We start from the raw sequence: 23,695 nt of genomic DNA, 5'->3' as shown, positions 1-23,695 counted from the left end.
ACCTGGAACAACAAAATACAAAACTTATCAGCACGCAAAAAAGTTTCCCTCTTGTATCATTAAGAAAAAATAAAATCCCTATCAAAACTTATATTCATAGCTTGGCAAGTATGTGAACTGAAAAATAAAAAATGCCGAGTTTGTTTATGATACCTACAAAATTACAGATGACTGATGATCTGTTCTTCCAGACTAGATGGATATTTTTGACCACCATGAGCTGGTGGCTTTTAGGCTGGCACAGAAACAAATCATTGTGTTGCCACAATATCAAAGAATTCTCTAAAACAAGGCCATGGATATGAAACATCTCTCCAAATTTGTTGTCATTGTCGTTAATGCTTCCCAGTTCACGTTACTCCATGTCACTGCTGTTCCGCATATTTTGCTGTCGTATAAGGTCTCAATCAATCAATATCTAACCGCAAGTAACTCTCTCTCTCGTTTTATATGTCATGTCATTGTCCAAAAAGAGGCTGCTCTTTTCCGGCTAAGAGCTGGGAAAATCTCTGAAGTCCTTAGATAGAAAAGAGCATAAAATTATATGATCATTGAGGTCAAACATCCAATGAATTTTGGGGCAACACCCAGCTGGTTTGATGGTTCCCTTCAGCCCACCCGAGAAGACGGGCAGCGGACGTGATATTTCAGAGAAGCATTTGTGAGCAGCTGCTGGTCGACAAAAACTGACATTCTTCTTTATGAAAAGCCATCGTTCACTCCTTCGGTCTGACAGCTAATGTCACACAGAATGACATGGGGTCACTCAAAAACATTCATTCAACACAGTGAACATGTTGTATATACTGTAGGTTGGCATTTGTCACAATGAAGAACTTGTGACCCGAAATGTTACAGCTAATTATAAAGACTGTGGCATTTTGTGATTTTGGCAGCCGTTACGGAAAATGGACATACAAGTATCAGTTCAAAATGCCAGAAGAAAAGAAAATTAAGCAGTTGGACTGTCACAGCCGTTTTGTGATGACATTGTGATGAAAATGAATAACCTGAATGGGCTCTGATGAGCAACCTTCATTGTTGCATCCTTTATCTCATCTTGTTTTTTTTATTCCACTTTCATCCTCGGCGGGCTCCACAGAGTGAAGAAATACTGGCTGGAACACTGTTACGATTCCAGCATGAAACAAGGATCCCACAGAGTACAACTTTTTCAAAACACTGATCTCATTCTTTCACTCACTCCAGCAAACATTTGACCTCATGTAAGCGTTGGAATGTAAATCGACTGGGTCTTTGCGGGTTTTCTCCTTTTTTTCTTCCAGTAGGCATATGCACCCTAACTCCCTATTGAGTGTGTTATGTGTGAAATACTAAGTGTCTACTTGAACAAAGCAGGTGTTAATTGAACTTTTCAGGGCATCTTAGGTGCAGTAATATTAAGGCTCATCTCTGTCACCATGGCGACCAAAATACATTGAAAACAACATGGATAGAACCTTAACATGAAATGTAGCACGGTAAAATGTCAACTGTGCTGAAAATCGTCCCTCTGTTATTTCTATGGCATAGATTGTGTTTGTTTGATACAGATGTACAAATTACTGGTAGTCGCAATGCTTGCATAGTTCTGATAATAAAATTGCTAGAGGAGATGGACTAAAGATCCTTCCATTTAAACTTGTAATGGTCTCCATTAAAAGTTTTCCGCTTCTTGTTCTCAAGCGGACAGTCAGCTTAACTGTATCGGAGTCACAATGTCTGAATGTTCTTGTTTACCTCCTGGTCTGGCTGCCACTCCACAGAAGCAGCTGTCTGCTCTCTCTACCTGATGATCGCCTTACTTTCCTACCTGTCGATGTAGTCAATTCTAACTGAATTTGTTGAAGAAAGCCAGAAGCCTACGCTAAAAAGAGTGAAACAGGAAGAGGATTTGTGTACGTCAGTTTCATCGCTGCTTAGTCTGTGGCTAGTCACGATCTGCTATGAGTCATTAAAAAGCATGACATGATTCCATTAATGAGAAGCATGTGCTTTTTCATTATTCCGTTCCCTGTTCAAAACAAAGAATGTCTATGACATCATGACTGACAGCTGCAAGACATGGCAAGCCAGGCCTCCTGGAGCACTGGAAGAAAGCCGAGAACTGTATTAGTTGCTGCGTGATCTTTCTAAATCGTCCTTGCATGGCCTGGCCTTGAATTTCTAGCCTGGATCTCAATGAAAATAATGATCTGCCCTGTGTGAAAAGAACACGAGGCAGAGGGAGAATGTGACAATCAGAGGTGGGACGATAGGGTAAGTCACGATTCAATATTGTGACGATTGTGGCCCACAAACAATTTCATATCTACGATATTGGCAATATTCTGTCAGAATTTCTTAACAAAAATATATCACGACATGTGACTCAAAAAAAAAAATACCCATGAAAATTAAATACCAAAACTTTGCACAATGTACAAAGAAACATGTTCATGTGCATAGTGTGTCACTTCGTTTGAGCCTCGCGAATATAAACGCTGCACAGCTGGGAAAATTAAACATTAATTACATGTTTTATGTTCACCAGGACAGTGCACTGCATTCCGATATTAAAGTCAATAGCAATTTAATTTTGCATAGTACATCACTGACGTCTTGTAAATGTAAATTTTACGTGAAGGAAGAGAAGTGTTAAGCCACTTGGTGAATGGGGTCTTGGACAAAAGAGCAACCAAAGATAAGAAATGAGCGAGACGGCACTTTCTTTTCTTTTCTATTGACCTCCTGAAAATACACACTGGCATTGAAAATTTGAAAGCCAGATCGTTGTCTCAGTAGCACTGCTCCATCACAGTAGATTTCCTCTATACCTCTTTGAGTTAAAAGTATGGAATATAAAAACAGCAGAAAAAATGTTTCTTTGAGTGTCTTGCATTATTCGAAGCTCAAGGTTTAATGATTCAGTTGGGTACTCCCTGTTCTAGTTGACATGTCTGCATTTCATCCGTCACAAGACTGAGTTCACACCGGCACAGACACACATGTTCAAGCAATGTTTTTCATTTAAATAGATATCTTATGTATTAGTTTAATAAGGTCAAAGTCATACAGCAACATTTCATATGCGTATCATGAGCGGTTTGAACACTGTGCCAGGTCTGATTTTTTTCTAGTAGCATACTAGTTTAGCGGACCTTGCTATGTAGGTAGCGAACAAACAATAAATTTACTCAAACATTTCAGTGTGAACAGTCGTCGTTTGCACTGGACGTATTGCAGCTTCAAATGCTTTCCAATGGATTTAAACAATTCGAAAGGGCCACAGACACTGAACTGCAAAGTAAATTAACTATAAATAAATGATAAATAACTTTTTTATCTTTAGTTCAGGGGTGTCAAACTAATTTTTTTCGCGGGCTGCATTGGTCATAGCTTCTTTCGGAGGGCCATTATGACTGTCAACCCAAATAAATGTATGAGCACCTCATATTATATACAGTAAAAGCTACAAAACAATGACAAATAACTCGTTTTCAAATCAGACAAGTAAAAACTGGTCAAATATTTAAAAAAAAAGATATTAAAAGTGAAGACAATTTGCAATTCTAGTAATGACACACGAATTTGATGCACAATTTGTCTTCACGGGCCACATAAAATGATGCGGCAGGCCGTATCTGGCCCCCGGGCCTTGAGTTTGACACCTGTGCTTTAGTTAATGGAATGGATGAGGGCATAAATGTTATATTATTTGTATGGTTCTTTAATTATTTCAGTTTGGGTGATTTTTGAAGAGACTGTTATTCGTTTACTAAGATTAAACTTAATCTTCAATTGTATTTATATTTTACTTATTTTCATTGTTTAATTTCCCGCACTTCGATATAGGGTACAGTAATCCTAACCACAAGGACTGTCCTGTTAATACATCATAGACAATGTGTCTGCACCCTGCATGTGTCCAAGCTTTGTTTATCTCCGGGGCAATCTTGCTGCATGCTTTTGCCAGCGATGGTGATCTTGCCAATAGCCCATGTGGAACATGCTCACACACACATGGTCATGTCTATGATTTTAGCCTAAAGCCATTTCTGCTTTCCTAGCCTCAAACTGTCTGAGCAGAAATACCCACGCCACGAGTGCTCGGAGACCTCATTTCAACAGACTGTTTTCTTCCCAGGAGACATATGTATGTGTGGCAAGCAGGAACTATAGGTTGCTGGCTCATCTGTTTTTTTCCTGGTAAAGTTACAACAGAATAAATAGAAGGATGAGGATGACAGGATAAGTATCATGGTAAGGTCTGGAAAACATCAAATATGCTCACATGCACTTACGAGAACAAAAGAATCGTAATGCTTTGGAAATTTAAAGTGATGTTGTCAACTAATGTCAAAGTGAGACATCTGAGGTAAATGGAGCAATTTTTGTACTGGATAAATAATTTGAAAATGTTTTCGGGGCTTCATATGGAGAGATCACTGGAGTAATTATTAACTATTTTCAGAACTTTTTCTTTCACTTTTTGCCGCGTTGACAATTAATCCACTGTGCTCAAAAATGCAAACAAAAGGCAAGACACGAGACACTACAGAACACACTTGCAGACCTCAAAATGTTGCAGTGCAAGTACAGCCTTGATGCATTACAGTTATCTAGGTGAAGTTAGTCATGGACCCTTAGAAACATCATTAATTATCTTATCTTATCTTATCTTAGCTATGAACATAGTTTACAATTTAATGGGGTGATCCTTCAAAGTAACATTAAAAAAAAAACGTATTTTCCTGTTTTTGAGGGACATTGCCAAACCACAATAACCAAAAAGTTGCATCCTCATTAGATTGCGGTTGAAATTGATCACACTGGAAGCAGAGGTGTCGAATCCAGGTCCAGAAACAGAAACCCTCCACAGTTTCAGTATAATAATAGCAACTGAAGAGTAAATATCAGGGTGAAATGACAAGCTAAATAGAGGTTCCCAAAGCGAACATGATCATGATACAGCGAAAAGAGCAGGGAATAGGAGAGTAATAAGACGAGGGAGAAATGATAAAAAAAAGACTCCTATCATGAACAGTGAATTCTATGAGTCTGTTAGTGGTGTCTTTTTTTTAGTCCCTCTGTTGTAAAATTTCACTCGGATTCCAGTTCTTCATAAAGGGGAATGAACAGGAAGAACTGGGTCAACTATATGACCTCTATGAGGCAAAAGTAGTTTATGCTTTGGACATTTCTGGACTGATCTACAAGGATAAAAATAACATACCAGCAGCAAAATAAACATAAACAAGCAAACGTATAAAATGTCAGTTTGTTTTGAGCTCTGCGAAGAAAAGCCAAACAAGTCCAAGTCCATTGAGCAATGCTTCACCCTTAGGATTAATTAAATGTAGCTTACAGTAAATTGTGTGTCAGGTGTCATTATCCAACAACAGTGACCTCTGACCTTTCTGCTTTTGCCTTTTCTGGACAACTGGACAAATATTTTGAAATATTTTAGAAAATTCCCCATAAAAGTGGAAGTGATTATAACTGCATGGGGCATCGCTATACACATTCTTTTTCTTTGTCCCAATATTTTGGTTCATGTGGTTTCGTATCGCAGCCCTTCACTTGGCAAGAAGCTGTATATGGAAACTTGATTGGTGTTTTTCAATATTTTATCCCTTGAAGTGTGTAATTTCTCTCCAGAACCAACATTTGCATTGAATGTGACATTTGTATCAGCAGAATATTGTATAAAAGACTATATATCAAGGATCAACCAAGCTCACTTGAGGCTTTTGTTGCAAATGGATCATCAATACAAGTGAAAAATTATTTGTTGGCTTCACCGACCAGTCATTCTTTCTTGCCAGTGAAAATGTGATGGATTTTTGTTGTCACTTTGTAAGATGAGTTGGACGGCCTTGTATGATGGACTGACTGGGATGCCTGACGCTGCTTACAATAACAACTTTTAAAAAAAAAACGTCTGCCTTGCTCAGAGAGTAAATAAGAAAGAGACCAGGACTTTTGCTTTATCGAGCATCCCAACCTTTTGCAATATTTCACAGTCAACAGACCTTGTAGAGTTTGTATAAGGTCATGGATAGTTGTTTAATTCCAAAGTACAACCACACAGAAATAAAGACAACCATTTTCACTTGTGTGCTTGTTGGAGGCAGGGATGTTATCTTTCCACTGACGTACGTAAATCTCTCCATTTGTGCTTTAGTTGTAATATGTATTCAACTCCATATTGCAGCTACATCGCAGCCCAGATTTGGGCGTTTTGGTGAAAAGCAGCCTTCAGTACTCCCTGACCAAACAAAAGTGTTTGGTTCCCTTTCATACACTGACCAGCATGTCCTCTTTGTCATCCAGGAAATATGGCTTCCTTATAGACATCATTAATTTCATATTAATTTGATTGCTTTTATACCATACATTGGCAAATAGCAAAGCATTACCTAATTTTGTGATACACATTTATGACAGAAACTAATTGATGAAAACTTACATTTCTTATTTACTGAAAGACCTTGAAACATGAATTCAGTCAGAACCGCTGTGTTCAGATTAAAATAATTCTATTGGATTTATTTTACACAGAATAGAAAACAATCTATCCTTCAAAGTGTGAGGCATTTTCAAACTCAAAAGTGGGCTTTATCTTTTTCAAAGATTATGATGACATTCACAAGTTATGAGAAAACTTCATGTTCAATGATTTCCACATTTCTTTGACTAGTATACAAGTAACTTCATTCATAGTTTACATACTATATGTGTCAGACTTCTCCGTGGGAGAATCTGTGTGAATGAAAAGCTTGTCCAGGTGCTTAAAAAATCATTTATGCTCAAACAGGACAAACAAGCCTTTTCAGAACTTGAACGTCAGCAACACATTGAGCATTTCCAATAGAGAGTTCAGATGGCAAAACAGTTTCTACCATTCATCGTGTTTCTAGCTACTACTGGGACAATATAACTGACTGGTAACGAGTTCAGTGTGAATTCCACATTTTCCCCAAAGCCAGCCAGTGATAGGCTTCGGCTCAACTCATACTCAAATGAGGACAATAGCCTATAGAAATGTATGAAATTGCATCAGTGAATTACTGCTCTCTGTATTCAATATTTAAAAAAAAAATGAAACAGCCTGAAATGTTGAATTGGATTTGGCACGTCCACATTGCCAGGTTTGGACAGGCCTGGAGTATTACCGCAATGATGTTGAACAAATTGTACAGTGTGTGCAGATCACATGTCAGTTTGTCCCATGGTTGCTGTATGGCTCCATATTTGAATTTAACTTAGTAAATTTGTTCTACAAGAACCAGTAGTTGCTTTTATATTCAAAGCACTCTTCCTGCTTTTGCACTCTTGAACATGAGGCTAAGAATCCAATCTCCAGGGACGAGGGGAGTAAATGGCAATTTGAGCTGCAGCACTTTGCCAGTAGATTGTGTGGATTATGTGTGCTCTTTTGGCTTTGTTGCAGGTCTGCAACAAAGTCAAACAGACAGCGTGATGGACGGAGAAAATAACAAAAATGACACGACGTACGGCAGACTAACAACCCAGAATCGTGGCTTTAAAGGATCTGACTAGGTGCTGGGAGAACTTGTCGAAAACTATACTAAACTTGTAAGTTGACCAGCAGAGACACTACCGTGTAAGTTTAGAATGACTTGAGTGTTAAACACAACTTTCATGTAAATATTGCTGGTGGGCTAAAACCTCATCAGTCACATCTTGGTGAAGTTCAAGAGACAGATTTGAAGAATATGCATGTGTTGGAATGGCCCAGTTAAAGTCCAAACCTAAATTCTATTGAGGATCTGAGGCAAGACTTGAACATTGCTCGAAACATCTACTCAGAAGATGAAAAAAAAGTCACATTTTTATGGCCCAGCTAGCTGGCCCTTTGAAAACTTATTGATGTCAGAAACAGTCCCATTGCTGATAAAATGTAACATTGAACATTGGCTTCTGATTCTGAAGCCTCTAAGCAAATAATATCAATATGATAAATGTAATCGAACAAAAAGATCGAACATCCACATACTTGTACAAGAAGCAGTGCAGCCGAGATAAAAGTCACAAAATGAAGTAACTTGACTCTTGAGGATAAATTTCATGGAGCAAATTTTACAATTTAACTTGTCAGTGCTTCTTGTAGTGTTTACCAGAAAAAAAAAAGCCTTGCTGGCCCTGACCCCACCACTGATAGTATTATTCATTAGTGTTTTCTGTGAAATTGAGTCCTCGATGATTAAATAGGGTCTTCAATATGGGCTCAAACACATCCTCACAGGTTTTCAAATATTATTAAATGACTCATATTGCCTCTGTTTTTTTTTTGGGTCTAACCAGTGGGAAATGCGTGTCTGTGTTCTGTGCTAGTTGAAGAAGCAAGGGGAAGGGGCTTCGATAATAACGTTGACAGAAAAATCATGAAAAACATGCATGTTTTAATCGCTGCTTCTACTCACCCACGTAAACCGGTTCCCTGTTGCTTCTTTTCTTTTTTGTTCTGCCTCCCCAACAACCTGTGGCAGCAGCACACAAGGATCAAGAGGGGTTTGGTTGGTGTCAGACTTGTAGTGTGGCGACTCACCCGGTTCAAGACCGAACAAATTTATCTAGCAAGCTGACAAACCCTCCCTGTAAGTTGTGTATTTTGAGCTCAGCTTCCTATTGGCATTGGTACTGCTGTCACTTCAAGCCAGTTTGTTCCCCTACATCCCAAATGATATCATTTATCGGACTGGGGCGTGCCCCCAACTTGGAGCATAAATAGTTGGGTTTTCCACACCAGCTCAGCTTGATCTGTCCTAAACCAAGCCTTGTTATATAATGTGAAAGATGAGTGATTCTCAAACAACCAGAACCAATGTCCTGAGGAAAATAAGACTCCATTAAAATGGGCTGCATGCATGCAAACAAACAATGGCACACTCATGAACATCTTTTTGGGGCATTGTCATCCTGCAAACTGACTTCACCTGTTGAGAGGCGTGATTAGCACTTGTAGGGGTCTTGTAATTGGACACTGCAGTATCCAGTGCAGAACGGCCATTAGAGCTCCAAGCAGGATTTAGCCATGATGATCCACACAAATCTAATCCGTTATTACACAGACACAGTTTTTCACATCAAAAGCCCAGCATGGCAAAACGTGATCAAAAAGCTACGTCAAAGATGGTTACAATCAGATTTTAGGAGTAAATCCAGCCTGAAAATACCACATATTTTATTTAAACTGAATCACTTTGTTTCAAAGTGTTTTCAATTGTTTTATTTTTCCTGTTAAATTTATTATCCCCCCCATCACCACCCTGACACTTGAGGAGATGCTACCAAGCAAGATGAGTAAGGTATGCAGATGAGAAGAATAATTTTCATATTGTGCTTTTGTTAGTTGTCACCTCGAATTGACTATGTGGGGTGGTGATTTATTTTTCTTTTATATATATTTTTAAATAATCCTAATTTAGAGATCATTCTGCATATTCCACATTTGATTGTTTCACCAATGAGAGAGAGGGGGGGGTGACATTCAAGTTTGTCATTCACTTTGCTTTGATTCTGCCACACAATAGACATGCCGGTACAAGGACAAAGAGAAAGCAGGGTGAATTCTGTATAGGTGAGCTTGCTGTGTGACATGATAATCAGTATGTCTCATGTTCTTCAAAAGAATGAGAAAATCCCTCTGGGGGAGGGGATGTACAGCCATGTGTGTGTGAGTTCAAGGGTATGACTTTATTAGGGAAATTCATCTGTTCGGGTTATTTCTCTCTTTCATTAAGCCTCCATCACATCAGTTTCTGACATCTGCTGACATGAGTGATGGGAATCCTCGGTATGGCATTGTACACCAGCAAACGTGTGCATCAACTTTGGTTGAGGGTGAATGTAATCTAATACCATGTGGATTGTTAATTGTTAACTTACCAGATACTTTATTGGATCACGGCTAAGATTGAGTACAAGCTTACAAGTTTACAACTTACAACCTCAACCAAGTTTAAGAACTGTAAAATATGTGCTGTATTTACAAAGGTTCAGTAATAATTCTTCATTATACCCCATTAGCTGTGTATTCATTTATATACTGAGCAACATGTCTGTTAATTTTGGAATTAAGTTACATGAATCCCCATTTCATGTCATTATGATCATTATTAGTCTTAATGAGCCAGGCCAATAGCTAAGGTGTGTACTGTGCTTCCACTTTTTCACTTTCCGGTTTATTCAGATGTCTCGTTCTACAATGAGACAATTTGCCTCAATTAGGCTAGTATTTTGAGGTTGTGTGAGATAAGACTACTGCAGGAGATTTTTTTGCTTATTAAAGTGTGAAAACACTGCACTGTTCTGTCAGTTTTTATTCAGGGATTTGTCTTGTCAAAACATTTCCCTAAAAAGTCACTGGTCTTGCAAAGAGGATGAGACACTTTCTGGCAGGAAGTGAAAGAGGTTCATTGTCTGTGCCATCATTTTGCAGCAGAATAATCCTGTCGTGGCGAAGTCAGTCTCTGACCCATACAAGTACGAGGCAGCTCAGAAACAAGTTCATGATCTGTTTTTTGTTCATGCATGGCAACCACAGGCCTACTCCATTCGTAGCTTCCCCGCTTACAAATCAGCTTATGTCCTAGGGTTCAATGCAATGTCCAAGAATTAATGGAGCTCAAACCAACAAAATTGTACAGATTGATCAATGTAGGACATGTGATACGATTTTCTGCATACAAGAATGTTGGAAATCAATACAGTCTCACAACACTGAACACTGAATACTGAGCGTTCGGACTATCTCTTTCGTCAAGATTCCTCTCGAGACCGCAGGTATTGGTACTTAGTGAGTCACATGGGTACTACATGTTAAAATAAAACATTTAGTTGATCGATGAATATCCAGCAGTATGATTCATAGAACTTGTTCATAAATTGTATCCTGCATTGTATGCGCAGAGGTATTTAATTTTTTCACAAGGTTCACAATTGGATAATGTGTTATGTTAGCACAAAGACAAAAAATTCGAACACAAACCTTTTCTTATTAGGATCACCGGTAAGCTGGAGCAGGTCCCAGATGACTTTAGGTGAGAAGTGAGGAACACCCTGAACTAGTTGCCACTCAATCGCAGGGCAATTATACACAACAATAATATGCCACCATTAGGGTGGAACAATTTGGGAAAATAATCCCATCTGTTAACATTTTACTGAGCAACTCAACAGTATATCATCAACATGATAAATTTTGGTGACTTCCATAGGTCTGAATATGAATTAATACTGGATTCGTTTTAACAACACATTGGTACAGGACAAAAACAACAACAAATTAACAGCACCTACCACTTGGATTTTGTGTGTCAGTTTACAAACCTGCACTTTTTCATTCAGTAAAGTGATTCGGAATTACTGAGAAAAATGTAAACAGAAATATATACTTTACAACTAAAAGTGACATACTGCAGTAGAATTGGTCCTATATGTGCTCTAATATTGCTCACTTTTTACCCTAGTAGAAACCTTTGCTTCGGGAAACTAAATCTGTAATCTTCTTAGTCGTGTTGATGCATCCGACATTTTTAATCAGCGGTATTGAAAGGAGAGCAGCTCAACGCTAAGGCGCTTGGCAAAAGCACTGCATTGAGAGGAGTAATGGAGAGTGGGGGTGCTTGGATGTGGGGATGAAAGCAGGAGCGTGCGTTGTATGAATAAGCAACATCCTTTTTCCCCAAGCAGGGTTGTATGTAGTTGCTGACTCTTAAATTAAGATTTTAACAACATCTGAAAACCCGAATAAGATCAACAGTTCACTGTATTTCGTGATCAGAAAACAAGGAAGAAGACATTTGTTGGCACTTTAATTGCTGCAAAAAATTTTTTTACCGTGAACTGTATTGTATGTGAATTTAAAATGATTTAGTCCTCGAAGCCTTGCCTTGTCCTGCTTTGTTGCCACAGCTCATTGTTAGAATCCTTTTTGTTGTGACTTTTTATCACAGTCATCTTTTGTTTGAACTTTTTCAAGAACTCTCCCTTTTGGAGCACTTCATGTTGAAGTTTTTGTTTCATTTAAATTAATTTTTTTTTATTGTACCACAGCCCCACTTCCTTGCTTCCCCACATTTGGGTCATCAAACCCACGTACCAGCTGCACTGCAACATAGACCTCTGTTTAGCAAGTCTAAAGTTTAGTCTACTTTTTGGAACAAAATTTGCAAATGCATCAGTGGAATGGCCAGTGAGTGCACCAAAATAGGGCCCGCTGTCTCCCAGCTGGACTGAGAACACCTCAGCATCTCAGGAAAAAGGCCACACTGTTTTTGGTAGCTGACACCATCCTACTATATTTAGTCCTCGATGGAAAGAGAAGGCACTTCATTGTAAACTTTTCTTCTGTGTATTTTATTAAGAAGTTTCTCAAGCGTGACCATTGATTCTGCTTAAATGTGAAACGACCTCATCCAGTCAGTGGCAACCACCAAATTATATATTCTTTGCTAAATGGTAATGTGATTGATGAATCAGTAAATCCAAAATGCACCGGCTGTATACATATTTAAAAGGTTAGGGTTAGTTAAATTGGTAGTACATCATTGTAAATGGTTTGCGTATTCCACCTCCTTCCACTTGAGATAATGTGAGCGAGCGACAAGGGTATTCATTTTAGGACAAGGTTAAAAAACAATGACCTTGAATGGTAATGCTTTACAGCTATCTTGTTAATTAGAAGATATTACTGGAATGGAGCCATAAGTGTGACAAAGATACAGAAGATAGAACCTTGGCATGGGAGACAGTTTTGTTGTTGAGGAGTAATTGGGAAAAACAGATTTGATAACAATGAATTATCAACCTTTGCACTATACCGCGTCTCCATTAGGCTACCCCATGTAAATGATTGTAAAGTATATGCAAGAAGATCTTAAATATTAGCATGTATCAAACAACCATTCACACTCACAATGAAACCTACGAACAATTTAGGAGTGGTCAATCGCCCTACCATGCATGTTTTTGGAATGTGGGAAGAAAGGCACGGGAGAACGTGCAGACTCCACAAAGAAAGGCCGGAGCCGGAATCAAACTGTGAACTGTGAGGCAGACGTGCTAACACTGCTTCACTGTGTCGGCATGGAATATTCCTAAACTTGAAATTTGGAATACATTCTGCTGTACTAACTGCCGCTGGTCCTAGTTTGGCTATTCCATAGACTCCGTCCACTGAACCAATCAATATGCCCTGTGGAGTACCATGATCTTGAAGTTGTATTTAGTAAAGATGAGGTCCAGTCACTCTCTCCGCACCACCCATATGACTGCGCCACTGAATTAGTTCCCAATGCTCCATTGCTAAATGTGAAACTGTTCAAAGTGTCGAGACCTGAACAGAAAGCCTGAGGACAATCTCGTCTCTTATTGGTGCTGGATTCTTCGTCACTGACAAGGATAAATCTTGTCACCAGTGCGTTGATTACGGTGAACTGAATGACATTACGCTGGCAGAGTAGAACACTGGTTAGCACGTCTGTGGGTTTTCTCTTGATACTCCAGTTTCCTCCCACATGCCAAAATCATGCATGTTAGGCGGACTGAACTCTCCACATTGCCGGTAGGTGTGAGTGTGAGTGCAGATGGTTGCTCCTCTCTGTGTGCTCTGCGATTGGCTCGCAACCAATTCAGGGTGTCTCCTGCCTACTGCCCAAAGTCAGCTGGGATAGGCTCAAGCACTCCCCCGACCATCGTGAGGATAAGCGGCATGGATAATGGGTGGAAGGATGAATGACATTACCATTAACAAAAAGTTTCCACTCCCACTCATGGACTCAGCATTTGATCCTTTCTGCGCATCTACTATTTTTACCAAATTCGACTTGCACAATGGGCGGCTCGGTGGGACACTGGTTAGCACGTCCATCTCACAGTTAGGAGGGTGCCGGTTCGATTCCACCTCCGACCCTCCCTGTGTGGAGTTTGAATGTTCTCCCCGTGCCCGCATAGGTTTTCTCCGGGCACTCCGGTTTCCTCCCACATCCCAAAAACATCCTTGGTAGGCCAATTGAGCACTCCAAATTGCCCCTAGGTGTGAGTGCGAGTGCGGATAGTTGTTTGTCCTGCGATCGGCTGGCAACCGGTTCAGGGTGTCCCCCGCCTACTGCCCGATGACTGCTGGGATAGGCTTCAGCACACCCGCGACCCCCGTGGGGACAAGCGGTATAGAAAATGGATGGATGGACGGACGGATGGACTTGCACAACACATACCATTTGGAAGGAATGAAAGAGGATGATGAGTGGGAAATGGCATTCAGTTCTCCTCAGGGGCACTCTGAGTATTTCTGTCTCTATTTTCGTCTGCTACGCGGTCCATTCTTTGTCTGTTAACAGACCATTATAATTTTTTTTTTAAACTTTGCTTTCATATAATGCCATTCTGGAAGCAGCCTTGTTATTGCAATAATCTCAAACTCGTTAAGCATGACATTTATACTTTAAGGTTCGAGGCAACTTTCTTCAATATTTATCATCAGTTGGATCAGGGCTGGGAAGATGGATCATTTTCATATAATACCTTGTTACAAAAAATACAAATCAACTAAATAAATCAGCATTTTTGACAGGTCATGTCAATAATTTTCTGATTAAATGCAAAGTTTAAATGACACTTCTGCCAGCAACTACCACATGAGATGTGAGCATGAGCTGGTCCACCAAAATGAAATACAAGGACACAAAATTCATTAATAACGGGTATTTTTCTCTTTATTATAGGCTGCTTGTACTTAAATGAAAGAGGAAGAAAGTGTGTATTTTGACAGAAAATCATCAGTTCAGTCGTACTGTAATTTCACTTAGTTATAATCCTAACTATAAGAGTATCAACTGGTATTGCTGATTGGCAAATTAATGCTGCATTGTATCTGACAATCACGCATTTATAACGAACACAGGAAATTAGTCCTTATCACTCAAGTCAATAATGTAATTGGGGTTATTGCAGGCGTTTAAACATGAGAATAATGAATGGCACTTGCTTTTCGTGAATACTTCTCATTTATCTGCTTGAATGGAACAATGGTCTTGGCAATCACTGTTAAAGTCCACTGTCAAGCCGTTGACAACACGTCCCACCTTAACTATGCCTTTGTGTTGAAAATGCTCATTTCTGTAGACGTGTGGGAGCGGACTCTAATTAATGAATGTGTCAAAAATGTTGATCACCACTCAATCTTGACGTCTGTCCCCCGGCAGCTGTTATTTTTTTAATCAATTGAAATCCCTCTTTCCTAGTTTGGGCATGAAACAACTGTGTCTATTTTAATTGTTGTATTCAGTTGTCATGCCTGCAGTTTTTCTATGCATGACCATTCCTTCTTTCTTTAATTAGACTGTGATGTGGTATTTTTTTTAATTTTTTTATTTATTTTTTATGTTAATGAAAATGTTGGTAAATTATATTTTAGCGTGTGTTTAGTGTGTGTGCTGACTTATTCTTTCACACATACAAAAGAATAACAACACCTCATAATTCAAAAATAATTTATTTTACTGTTAACATGTTATGAATAAACCAAAACCCTTTTTTTAAAAAAACAAAAAAGAGAAACACTTAAATTTTAGGCTAATTTAATACTATAAAACATCATGTTTCACATGGATTAAGGCTTCCCTTGTAATGCATTTTATGCACGTATTGCCAATACTTTATTAATATGCATAGAAACAAATATATTGGTAAAGATACAGACATTCCCTGATGTTAAAAGTAAAATAAAAAACACTTTGGCCTCATGAAATGTAACACAACTTGCTCTATTTCTGCTCCTGGTGCAAGTCTAGCATGAGACGCAGTAAGTCTGCGCAGGGTTGGGCTCGACTGGGTTTTGGTATTTTTGGAGACACAGCCTGGCACGGTTAGAAAGGTGCATTTTGCGCCAATGTGGGCATGAATACATCTGATTTAAAATGACACTCAGGTCCAGTTCTTTGATTTCAAGTCCAGTTCTCTGATTGTTGTCGAAGTGTGGTATACACAATTCATTTAATTCAGTCGGGTCTAAAATGTAATAAGAACTTTAGCTATTGTCGCCAAGAAAAGAAAAAGATTTTCCTCCTGCGTACTTTACCAACAGACTAACATGATAAACAATGAAATCATAAGAAACGTGAAATTGAAGAGGAGCATTATTCCATTTGCAGTCATACAAGCCTCTCGCTCATCTGTGGACAAAGACAGACACATACGCGTAGGATTTTAATTTTTTAAAGTACCGTAATTTTCGGACTATAAGTCGCACCGGAGTATAAGTCGCACCAGCCATAAAATGCCCAAAAAAGTGAAAAAAACCATATATATGTATATAAGTCGCTCCTGAGTATAAGTCGCCCCCCCACCCAAACTATGAAAAAAAACGCGACTTATAGTCCGAAAATTACGGTAATCAAGTATGTTATATACCATACATTAATTATAAATATGAAATACTGTGGAACATAACCTGTTTTGTAAACACAGGGAGACCTAAGTGTGAAAGATGTGTGGTCTGATTGATAAATTGTCTGTGTTGTAGTTTAACATGTTTTTATTTGTTTTCGCATAAAATTGGAGAAACCTACCAGAAATCTTCTGTATTCCCGGCATCACTTTATTCCACAAGTAACAGTCTTTGGCTCTCATCATACTTCGTTTTTCTGGAAGGTCAGAGTTCAGTGTGAAATACTCTTGGCCTTCAGGGGTGAACAAGGGCCATGCAACCCCGTCAATTCCTGGATTTCTGAATAGAAAAATACAAAAAGATTTGAGACGCATCCAGAAAAAATACATTTACATAGGCTTTAAGGGCACTTCATTCTAAATATCAATGCCCAGTAAAAGTATCATGAAGAAAGTCAAAGTTCATCCGCCTTGCTGCAGTATAATTTTATGTTGTCTGAATTGGTGCTCTCTCTTGGTCCTTGGCCATAAGTAAGAGGGAACACATTTCTCAAATCCACCTGTTGCATTCCTGGTGTTGTGTATATTTTTTAGAAAACCCTAATCTTGAATGATGTTTGAATGAACCAAATGCATGATTAGGGGAATGAAAGAGTCAGTGATTGATAAGTGCCGATAATTTTGCTCATATGTATTTACTTATACATACCCCGTCCTTGCAAAGTTGCCCCAGTGTTTCAGAAACTTCTTGGTCATGTTCACTTCCGTCATTGTGTATCCCCATGTTCCATTCAGTGGCATTCCGAACACAAACTCTATCTCGTAACCATGTAAAACACCCATCCATGCTGGCCAAGGATTTAAGGAAGATTGGTGGTCAAAAAAATATTGGAACATTTTACTGCCCTGTTGTGAGTACCTGAGGGGAACAAATACAGGGTAACTGAATTTGGAGGTCATTAAAGAAACACCATTGCAATATAACAGAGTAATGCTTGCTAGTATTACCAAGGGTATTTTCTTTCTTTTACATCCTTCTCATTAACCAAGCTGGCAGGTAAATGAGTTCTAAGGTGGTAGCTCATTTACATACCGGTTGATCAAACTGCCATAAGTAAACCAACATTACTATAATACTATCAACACTCTTGAATTTACCTGTGAGCAAACTCTAACAAAGGACAAACAAAAAATCGGTCTCCAACCAGATCCCCCAGGGAGTCACGGTTTTTCATCCTATTATGCTCATCCGTCCAATCGGTGTAGTGGAAAATCGCTCCTGTTTCTGCAACACCGTCTAAGTCTGCCATAGCAAGCCGCACTCCTTCCATGAACTCCATCCTGGTGATGAGACTCTGGCTGGTGATGTTAAATCCTGGCACCCCATAAACTAAAAAGTAGGTCCCTTCATTCTTGTTTAATCCAAATAACACTTCTTTCTTTGGAAGTGTATTACTCTGCAGCAACACCTGTTAAAAAAAAAGTGTTTTTTGAGTAATTATTTTGACTTTAAGTCATGTTTATCTTCCATTCATATTAGTCTTCTGTGAAGCAGATCTCTATACCCACAGTGTTTACAGAATTATACTTTGTTTGACCTGTCACGCACAAAATAGAGGACAGTGTTTGCCTGGGAGACCAAACAGCCAATGATCCTGAGAAGGAGGACCTGAGCACCTTTTAAAACTATGAAACCTAAATTCAGTGTAAAACTCACGGGCTTATTGGCTATTACACTATTTGAGGCCTCACTGTATTGCAGGCGGAATATTTTTGGAGCTATCAGCCATCAGTGCCCAGTCCGTCCCTGTCTGAATACATGTTTATTTGGTAAGAATTGCTGTACAGAGGTCAAATTTGGTCAGTTGGTGACTTTGAAGATGAATCCTGTGAGGGTGGTTTACAGATGAAAAGCAAAAGTGGCTGTTTGTGGTTTGTCTGTTTTCTGCAGATCATTTATGCAGAAAGTCATTCCACTTCATATGACTATTGTTCATTAATGAGTGTTTTTGTAGCTCCGAATACTTCAAAGCATGAAATCCCTTTTCCCTAGTGGCGCGTACGTGCTAGTTTCAGAAGACAAATTCTCCATTTTTTTTTATACTATACTCATTAGATAGCATCAACAGACTCAAATCAGGATATGAGCCTAAAATCGTACAGTCTAAAGTGTAAAACGTGAATCTTAAAGGGGATATGTGCCATACCCAGATAGACTCAGACCTACTTGAATTTCATCAGGTAGGAAGTCCCCATCCACAGTAGGTACAAAGGGAAAGGGCAATATTGTAGGTTCTGTGACAACATCAAATTGCAGTGAGGTTATCACCCAAGGATCAGTCGTTTGTAAACAGATGTCCAGTTGAGCTGGAGAAGATGTGGGGCAGCCGATTAAAGTTGCCAGCATCATGGACCTGGATGATAAAGTAACAATGTGGCTGTTTAACCTTTAAGACACCAGGTTCAAATAGTCACAATGGTATGCTGGCTTGTAAAAATAAGAGTAGTACTTAGGGCTATGATATATTACTTTAAAAATAAGCAAGGGGTGAAGCCTATCACAATATATTTGAAAATCAATGTTGGGTTTACAGTTTAAAAAAAAAAAAAAAACACCACAGAGATAGAAAAACTTTTCACTACCTTTCATAGGCATCAGTCTTGCCGACTGAGGCCCATGGTGCAGTTGGAGAACCACTCTGCATGACAGCTCTTTGAAAAAGGTCATGACTACCTGGGGAGAGGAGGTGGTAGCCGACAGATGCAGACCCAGCACTTTCCCCAAAAATTGTGACCTGTGCAGAACAGCAAATCAAGAGGAAACAGTTTGTGTTACCTTGCAAGTTAATTACTGTTACAATCCGAAGAAGAAAATTTCAAACTTCTTACCTGTGACGGATCACCCCCAAAAGCGACAATATTATTGGCTACCCATTGGAGAGCTAACCGCTGGTCCAGGAGACCTGCATTGCCCCGGATGTTGTTGTCAGGCAACGCCAAGAAACCAAGTGCACCTAGTCTTAAATACATGAAATCCGGCAAGAAAATTGTGATTGTCAGAGTTAGTTCTGTAGTGATGCACCCAAAAAATTAATAATTACATAACGTTTAGTTCAGTTGTATTCAACGTTTGAGTGCAATACATTTCAGTTAGCTTTTAAACTTTTATTTCATCTTTTTAAGTTAATGTGTAATTAATTTAAATAGAATCATTTTTAAGTGCATGTTTCCCCATATTTAGGCACTGTTAAAATTCATAATGTTTCAGTGACTTTCAAGGATGCTAAATGTTCTTTGTAGAGAATATAAATTTGTCTCAATTTTTTTTTATGCCTACTCTATGCTATGGGTAATGTTGGTCATGGTACTTGGAGAGCGTAGAATTTTTTAGGTGCATGGTGAATGGCGTAAAAACTTTGATATCTACTGCCCTTGTTAAAACTATTCAACGGTAACTTAATGTTAAATGTCATGGAAAAGGATTTGATCCCAAACCAGCTGCAACAAAGTCCACTAGTTTGCTAGAAATCGGTCACTATTATCATATAATTGGATTTACACTCAAAGTTCTCACCTATAATTCATTGATACCACAACAACACTTTCAACTTTACTTAGGTAGCGGCCATCATAAAGGTCCAGAGAGGATGTTCCTGAATGAAACCCCCCTCCATAGATCCAGACAAGGACAGGAGCCAGTGGACTCTGACTATCTTGGTTGAAAGGGGTCCAGACATTTAGATAGAGACAGTCCTCGCTCAGCTTAGTGTTTGGGTTCCACATCTCGGCACCCATAAAACCTAAAAAAATAAGAAACTCTAGTTCATCAAGTGAAATGTGAGAGTGAATCAAAGACTGCTGCAGGGACTCACACTCTTTTCTTAGATATATGGAGGTGAACTTTATTGTTAGTCATTTTATGAGCATGGATTATAAAAAGATGGCAAGCGTGGGTTCTGCCAACGGAGGATCTAATTTTGGTTTTCAAATCTATATTTGGAGAATTTTGGGTGGCATTTGTAGTGTACATATGGCTGGCACTATCTGGTTTCCAAACAACCCTCCCTGACAGGTGGTTGTGTCTATAAATAGCAATGTATCTGTGACCCAAGCTTGTTCCATCTACAGTAGGCGGGTTGGCTTGTCGAACTAGACACGTACAACAGATAAATAAGGTAGAGAAAAAAAAAAGCAATTTTAGCTTTTTTTTTTTTTTTTTTTTTTTTTTACATGTCATTTGTCCATTTTTTATTGGTCCATTTTTTTTAATCGCGTACTAGGAGTGATTTGTTGTACAATATGAAAGTGCTTCCTCTTGAGATGTCTTGGTGGGGTTTGTAATATTACTTTCCAAATCCTTTCCAAATGACTTCTACGTTTTGAAATATTAGTGCAAACAGTATTTGTCAAAATCCCAGCATGAGCCAAAACACATTGGTGGCAAACGATACAGTTCCCACCCATCACATACTCTCCTGCCAAATGTTCTTTTGCAGTCTTTCATTTTGTACAGTGCCATAGACCAACAAAAGAAGAAACTAAATGAGAAAACTTGAAATGAAAAACTGTGGCTGTCTGTGTGTCAAGATGTCATACCTGGATAGAATGTATCCGGAACCTGGTAGCAAGAATTTGCATAGTTGGTGGCATCTAACACCCCCTCCCATCTTTCTGCAGGCTCTGGAGCTCTGAATCGCAGTTCGCCAAGAGGTGGTTTTGCATAAGGAATTCCAAGAAAGGTTCGGATACTACCACCGAGCACGGGAAGATATTTTCCTCTAACTTTCCCATTGCTAGTATTGACTACAAGGTCATTCTGTGTGGTGAATGACAGGATGGAAAGCAGCATGAGAAGAGCAAAGTTCATGTGTCCTGAATGTGTCGCCATTGACAATCCTAGCAGAAACACATACATACATGCATAAGGTTTCATATTAGATTCCAGACTAAAATAATCAGAAAAAGTTGCTGTCAAGCCTGATGTGGCATGCAGGATGTAATCTTTTAAAGGTTGACTCTGAAGACCGGATTACTTCTTTTCTGCAGTTGCACTGTAGAATGTCAAGTATGCAATTATGGTGCAACATATTTTTGATATGTCGTTGAATTTGATTTATGTTTGTTTTTCATCATTAGTTAACTGAATACGCAAATGTTATTTCCAGTACAATTAATGCAGTTTCTTAGAGTTTCTTTTTTTTTTTTTTTTTTTAACAAAACATAGATTGATCTTCCCGTGTAAACCAATTTATGGGCATTTATAGGTTCTGCAATATTTTTATTAACACTACAATACAAAAAAAAAATCTGATTAACTTTACAGTATCATTTCACACAGGAGCGTTTAAAGTCATTTGTGCAACAGGCATCTCTGGATGAGAATAAACATGTTGAAGTGAATGATTGTTGTCCAATACAGGCAAATAATATGCAATAATAATTAAGACAAATAGTAAAGAATACACAAGGTAATTGGAGCATACTTCTGTAAATTGTTAGTAAAACACGCCATATGCGCGCCAAGAAGCGCAATAACAAGATTGCGTGCGCGTGCGTGCAAAGTGAAAGCACCTCACATTGCATTTTGAAACACATTGTGATAATCCCAATTATCCCGTCATTTTGGGGATATTCCGCACGCACGAGTCTGAACGCAAAAGGCGCAAATGCCGTCCAACAATGACGCGCGTCACTGAATAAAACCTGAGCGCCGAATTTAATAGTTAGTTACCCGCTGCAAGTTATCCTATGACGTCTTACCTTGTCAGATGCAGTTTCATTTAGCGTGGAGTGGACGCTGTGTTTGACATTGGGAAGGCGTGGAATCACGCTTTCTGTCCCGCGTCCGTGGATTTATCCCCTCCCAGCGTTATACAATAGCGGCTCCCCGGACTCCAATGTTATTGTATGAATAGAACTACGAGTGATAATGAGAGCAAACTAAAGAGTTGAACCATGTGACCAAACTTTACCTGGGCCAATCTGCAGAACACACACCTGAGAGACTATCCTTTTTCCATCTTATTTATTTATTTTTATTGGTGGGTGTCTACTCTATTCAAGAGAACATGCTTTACTCTATTCATCGTTACCGCAATTGTTTTACAATATAATAAATACATCCTTATTTACTGTAGCTCTTTCACAACTTTTTTTTATAGGTTTAAAGGTCAGCTACTAAGTTCAGATAGACTTGTATGTCTTTCATCCATTGCATTCATTCTGATTCATTTTATTAGTGTTACAGCCCTTTATCTAAATTTAGAAACTGCAACACAGAATTTCATAACAAACCAATCAAATCATGAGAAGAAATATGTGGTTTTGAATTAAATACAAATATTCATTTTTTTTAATCTGTTTTAAACTTCGTAATCTAAATAATGTCTTTTTATCTCATGGCCTTATCGATGCACTTCTTTAAAAGCTAGGTTGACTGAGACGTCATACCGAGTTCTACTTTATTTTCATTAGAAGAAATTCCTACTTGTTGAACGTTCCAAGAATTAACAAACATTTTTTATGGCATCCTTAAGCGGTGATGTATTTTTCTGTCTGTATGCCAGTCTCACATCTGTGGCGCACTATTTCAACACAGCAGTCCTTGAGAGTGGGATTAAACATTGTGGCTAGCCTGTGAACAGCAGCGTTACAAAAATTAGTTGGATAGATGTACAAACACAGTACAAATAATGTGATGATTAATAGCGTTGATTGGACCCAGACTTTTTTTTTTTTCCACCCAAACCGGGCTCTGGAACGTGGAAAAGACGGCTTGATGGGGAGTGACTTGTAGCTGGGCTTGGAACAATAGGGAGAGCCCAACAATAGGATCCCCCTTCCAGTAACTCACCACCTGTTGGAGGGCTCTTCTAGGAAAAACACTCCTGCTGGGGATTCCCTGATCAGCTGGGGGATTCAGATGGGGACAGGGAGACCCAGAGTGGCATGAATGGAGAAAACCCAAGCTTTTTTTACTCAGAATAAATGCCTTGTCCTTATGTGCACCCCTGGTCACAACTGTAACAAAAAACATGATAAAAAAGATATATTCATTTCCCCAAAACAAAGTGACAGTAAAAAATGTGCAAAGATCACTATTGACAATTAAGGAAAAAGCTAAACTTAAAGTATTGTCTAAATACAAAGCAAAACTAAAAAGTCCAGTGCAATAAACCACTGTATTTTGTGGACGAGAGACATCAAGCGGTGCCACAAATAATGGCAAAAGCAGTGTGTCCTACTCTGAAAGGTTTATGATTGTTGAAAGATGACACAAGGTGGAGTGAGCGAAAAAACA

General features: G+C 38.8%; 1 protein-coding gene across 2 annotated transcripts; it reads right to left on the bottom strand.

The window, feature by feature from the left end:
* Positions 1-15,001: 15,001 nt before the first annotated feature.
* Positions 15,002-22,313, bottom strand: LOC119133056 (acetylcholinesterase-like). 2 transcript variants are annotated; one of them, XM_037268693.1, is made up of 10 exons: positions 22,156-22,313; positions 20,992-21,291; positions 19,970-20,195; positions 19,285-19,414; positions 19,039-19,190; positions 18,623-18,809; positions 17,554-17,864; positions 17,105-17,314; positions 16,578-16,735; positions 15,002-16,181 (listed from the first exon to the last, which is right to left on the bottom strand). In XM_037268693.1, the coding sequence occupies exons 2-10, from the start codon at positions 21,281-21,283 to the stop codon at positions 16,084-16,086; spliced, it is 1,764 nt and encodes a 587-aa protein (XP_037124588.1). In that variant the 5' UTR covers positions 21,284-21,291; positions 22,156-22,313; the 3' UTR covers positions 15,002-16,083. The 2 variants fall into 2 exon arrangements, with proteins under 2 accessions (XP_037124588.1, XP_037124589.1); XM_037268694.1 differs by lacking the exon at positions 22,156-22,313 and adding an exon at positions 21,972-21,993.
* Positions 22,314-23,695: the final 1,382 nt, after the last annotated feature.

This window comes from Syngnathus acus, chromosome 13 (assembly GCF_901709675.1).
Source record: "Syngnathus acus chromosome 13, fSynAcu1.2, whole genome shotgun sequence".
NCBI classification, from domain to species: Eukaryota; Metazoa; Chordata; class Actinopteri; order Syngnathiformes; family Syngnathidae; genus Syngnathus; species Syngnathus acus.
This window is presented reverse-complemented; position numbering and strand designations above follow the sequence as displayed.

Excerpts from the sequence above, each read along its gene's own strand:
- LOC119133056 (XM_037268693.1), bottom strand. The coding sequence starts at position 21,283 with ATGGCGACACATTCAGGACACATGAACTTTGCTCTTCTCATGCTGCTT. Across the intron at positions 19,415-19,969 it reads GTGGTATCAATGAATTATAG|ACTAGGTGCACTTGGTTTCT; the intron begins GTGAGAACTTTG and ends CATGTATTTAAG. Across the intron at positions 16,182-16,577 it reads GGGAATACAGAAGATTTCTG|ATGAGCGAGAGGCTTGTATG; the intron begins GTAGGTTTCTCC and ends CTTTGTCCACAG.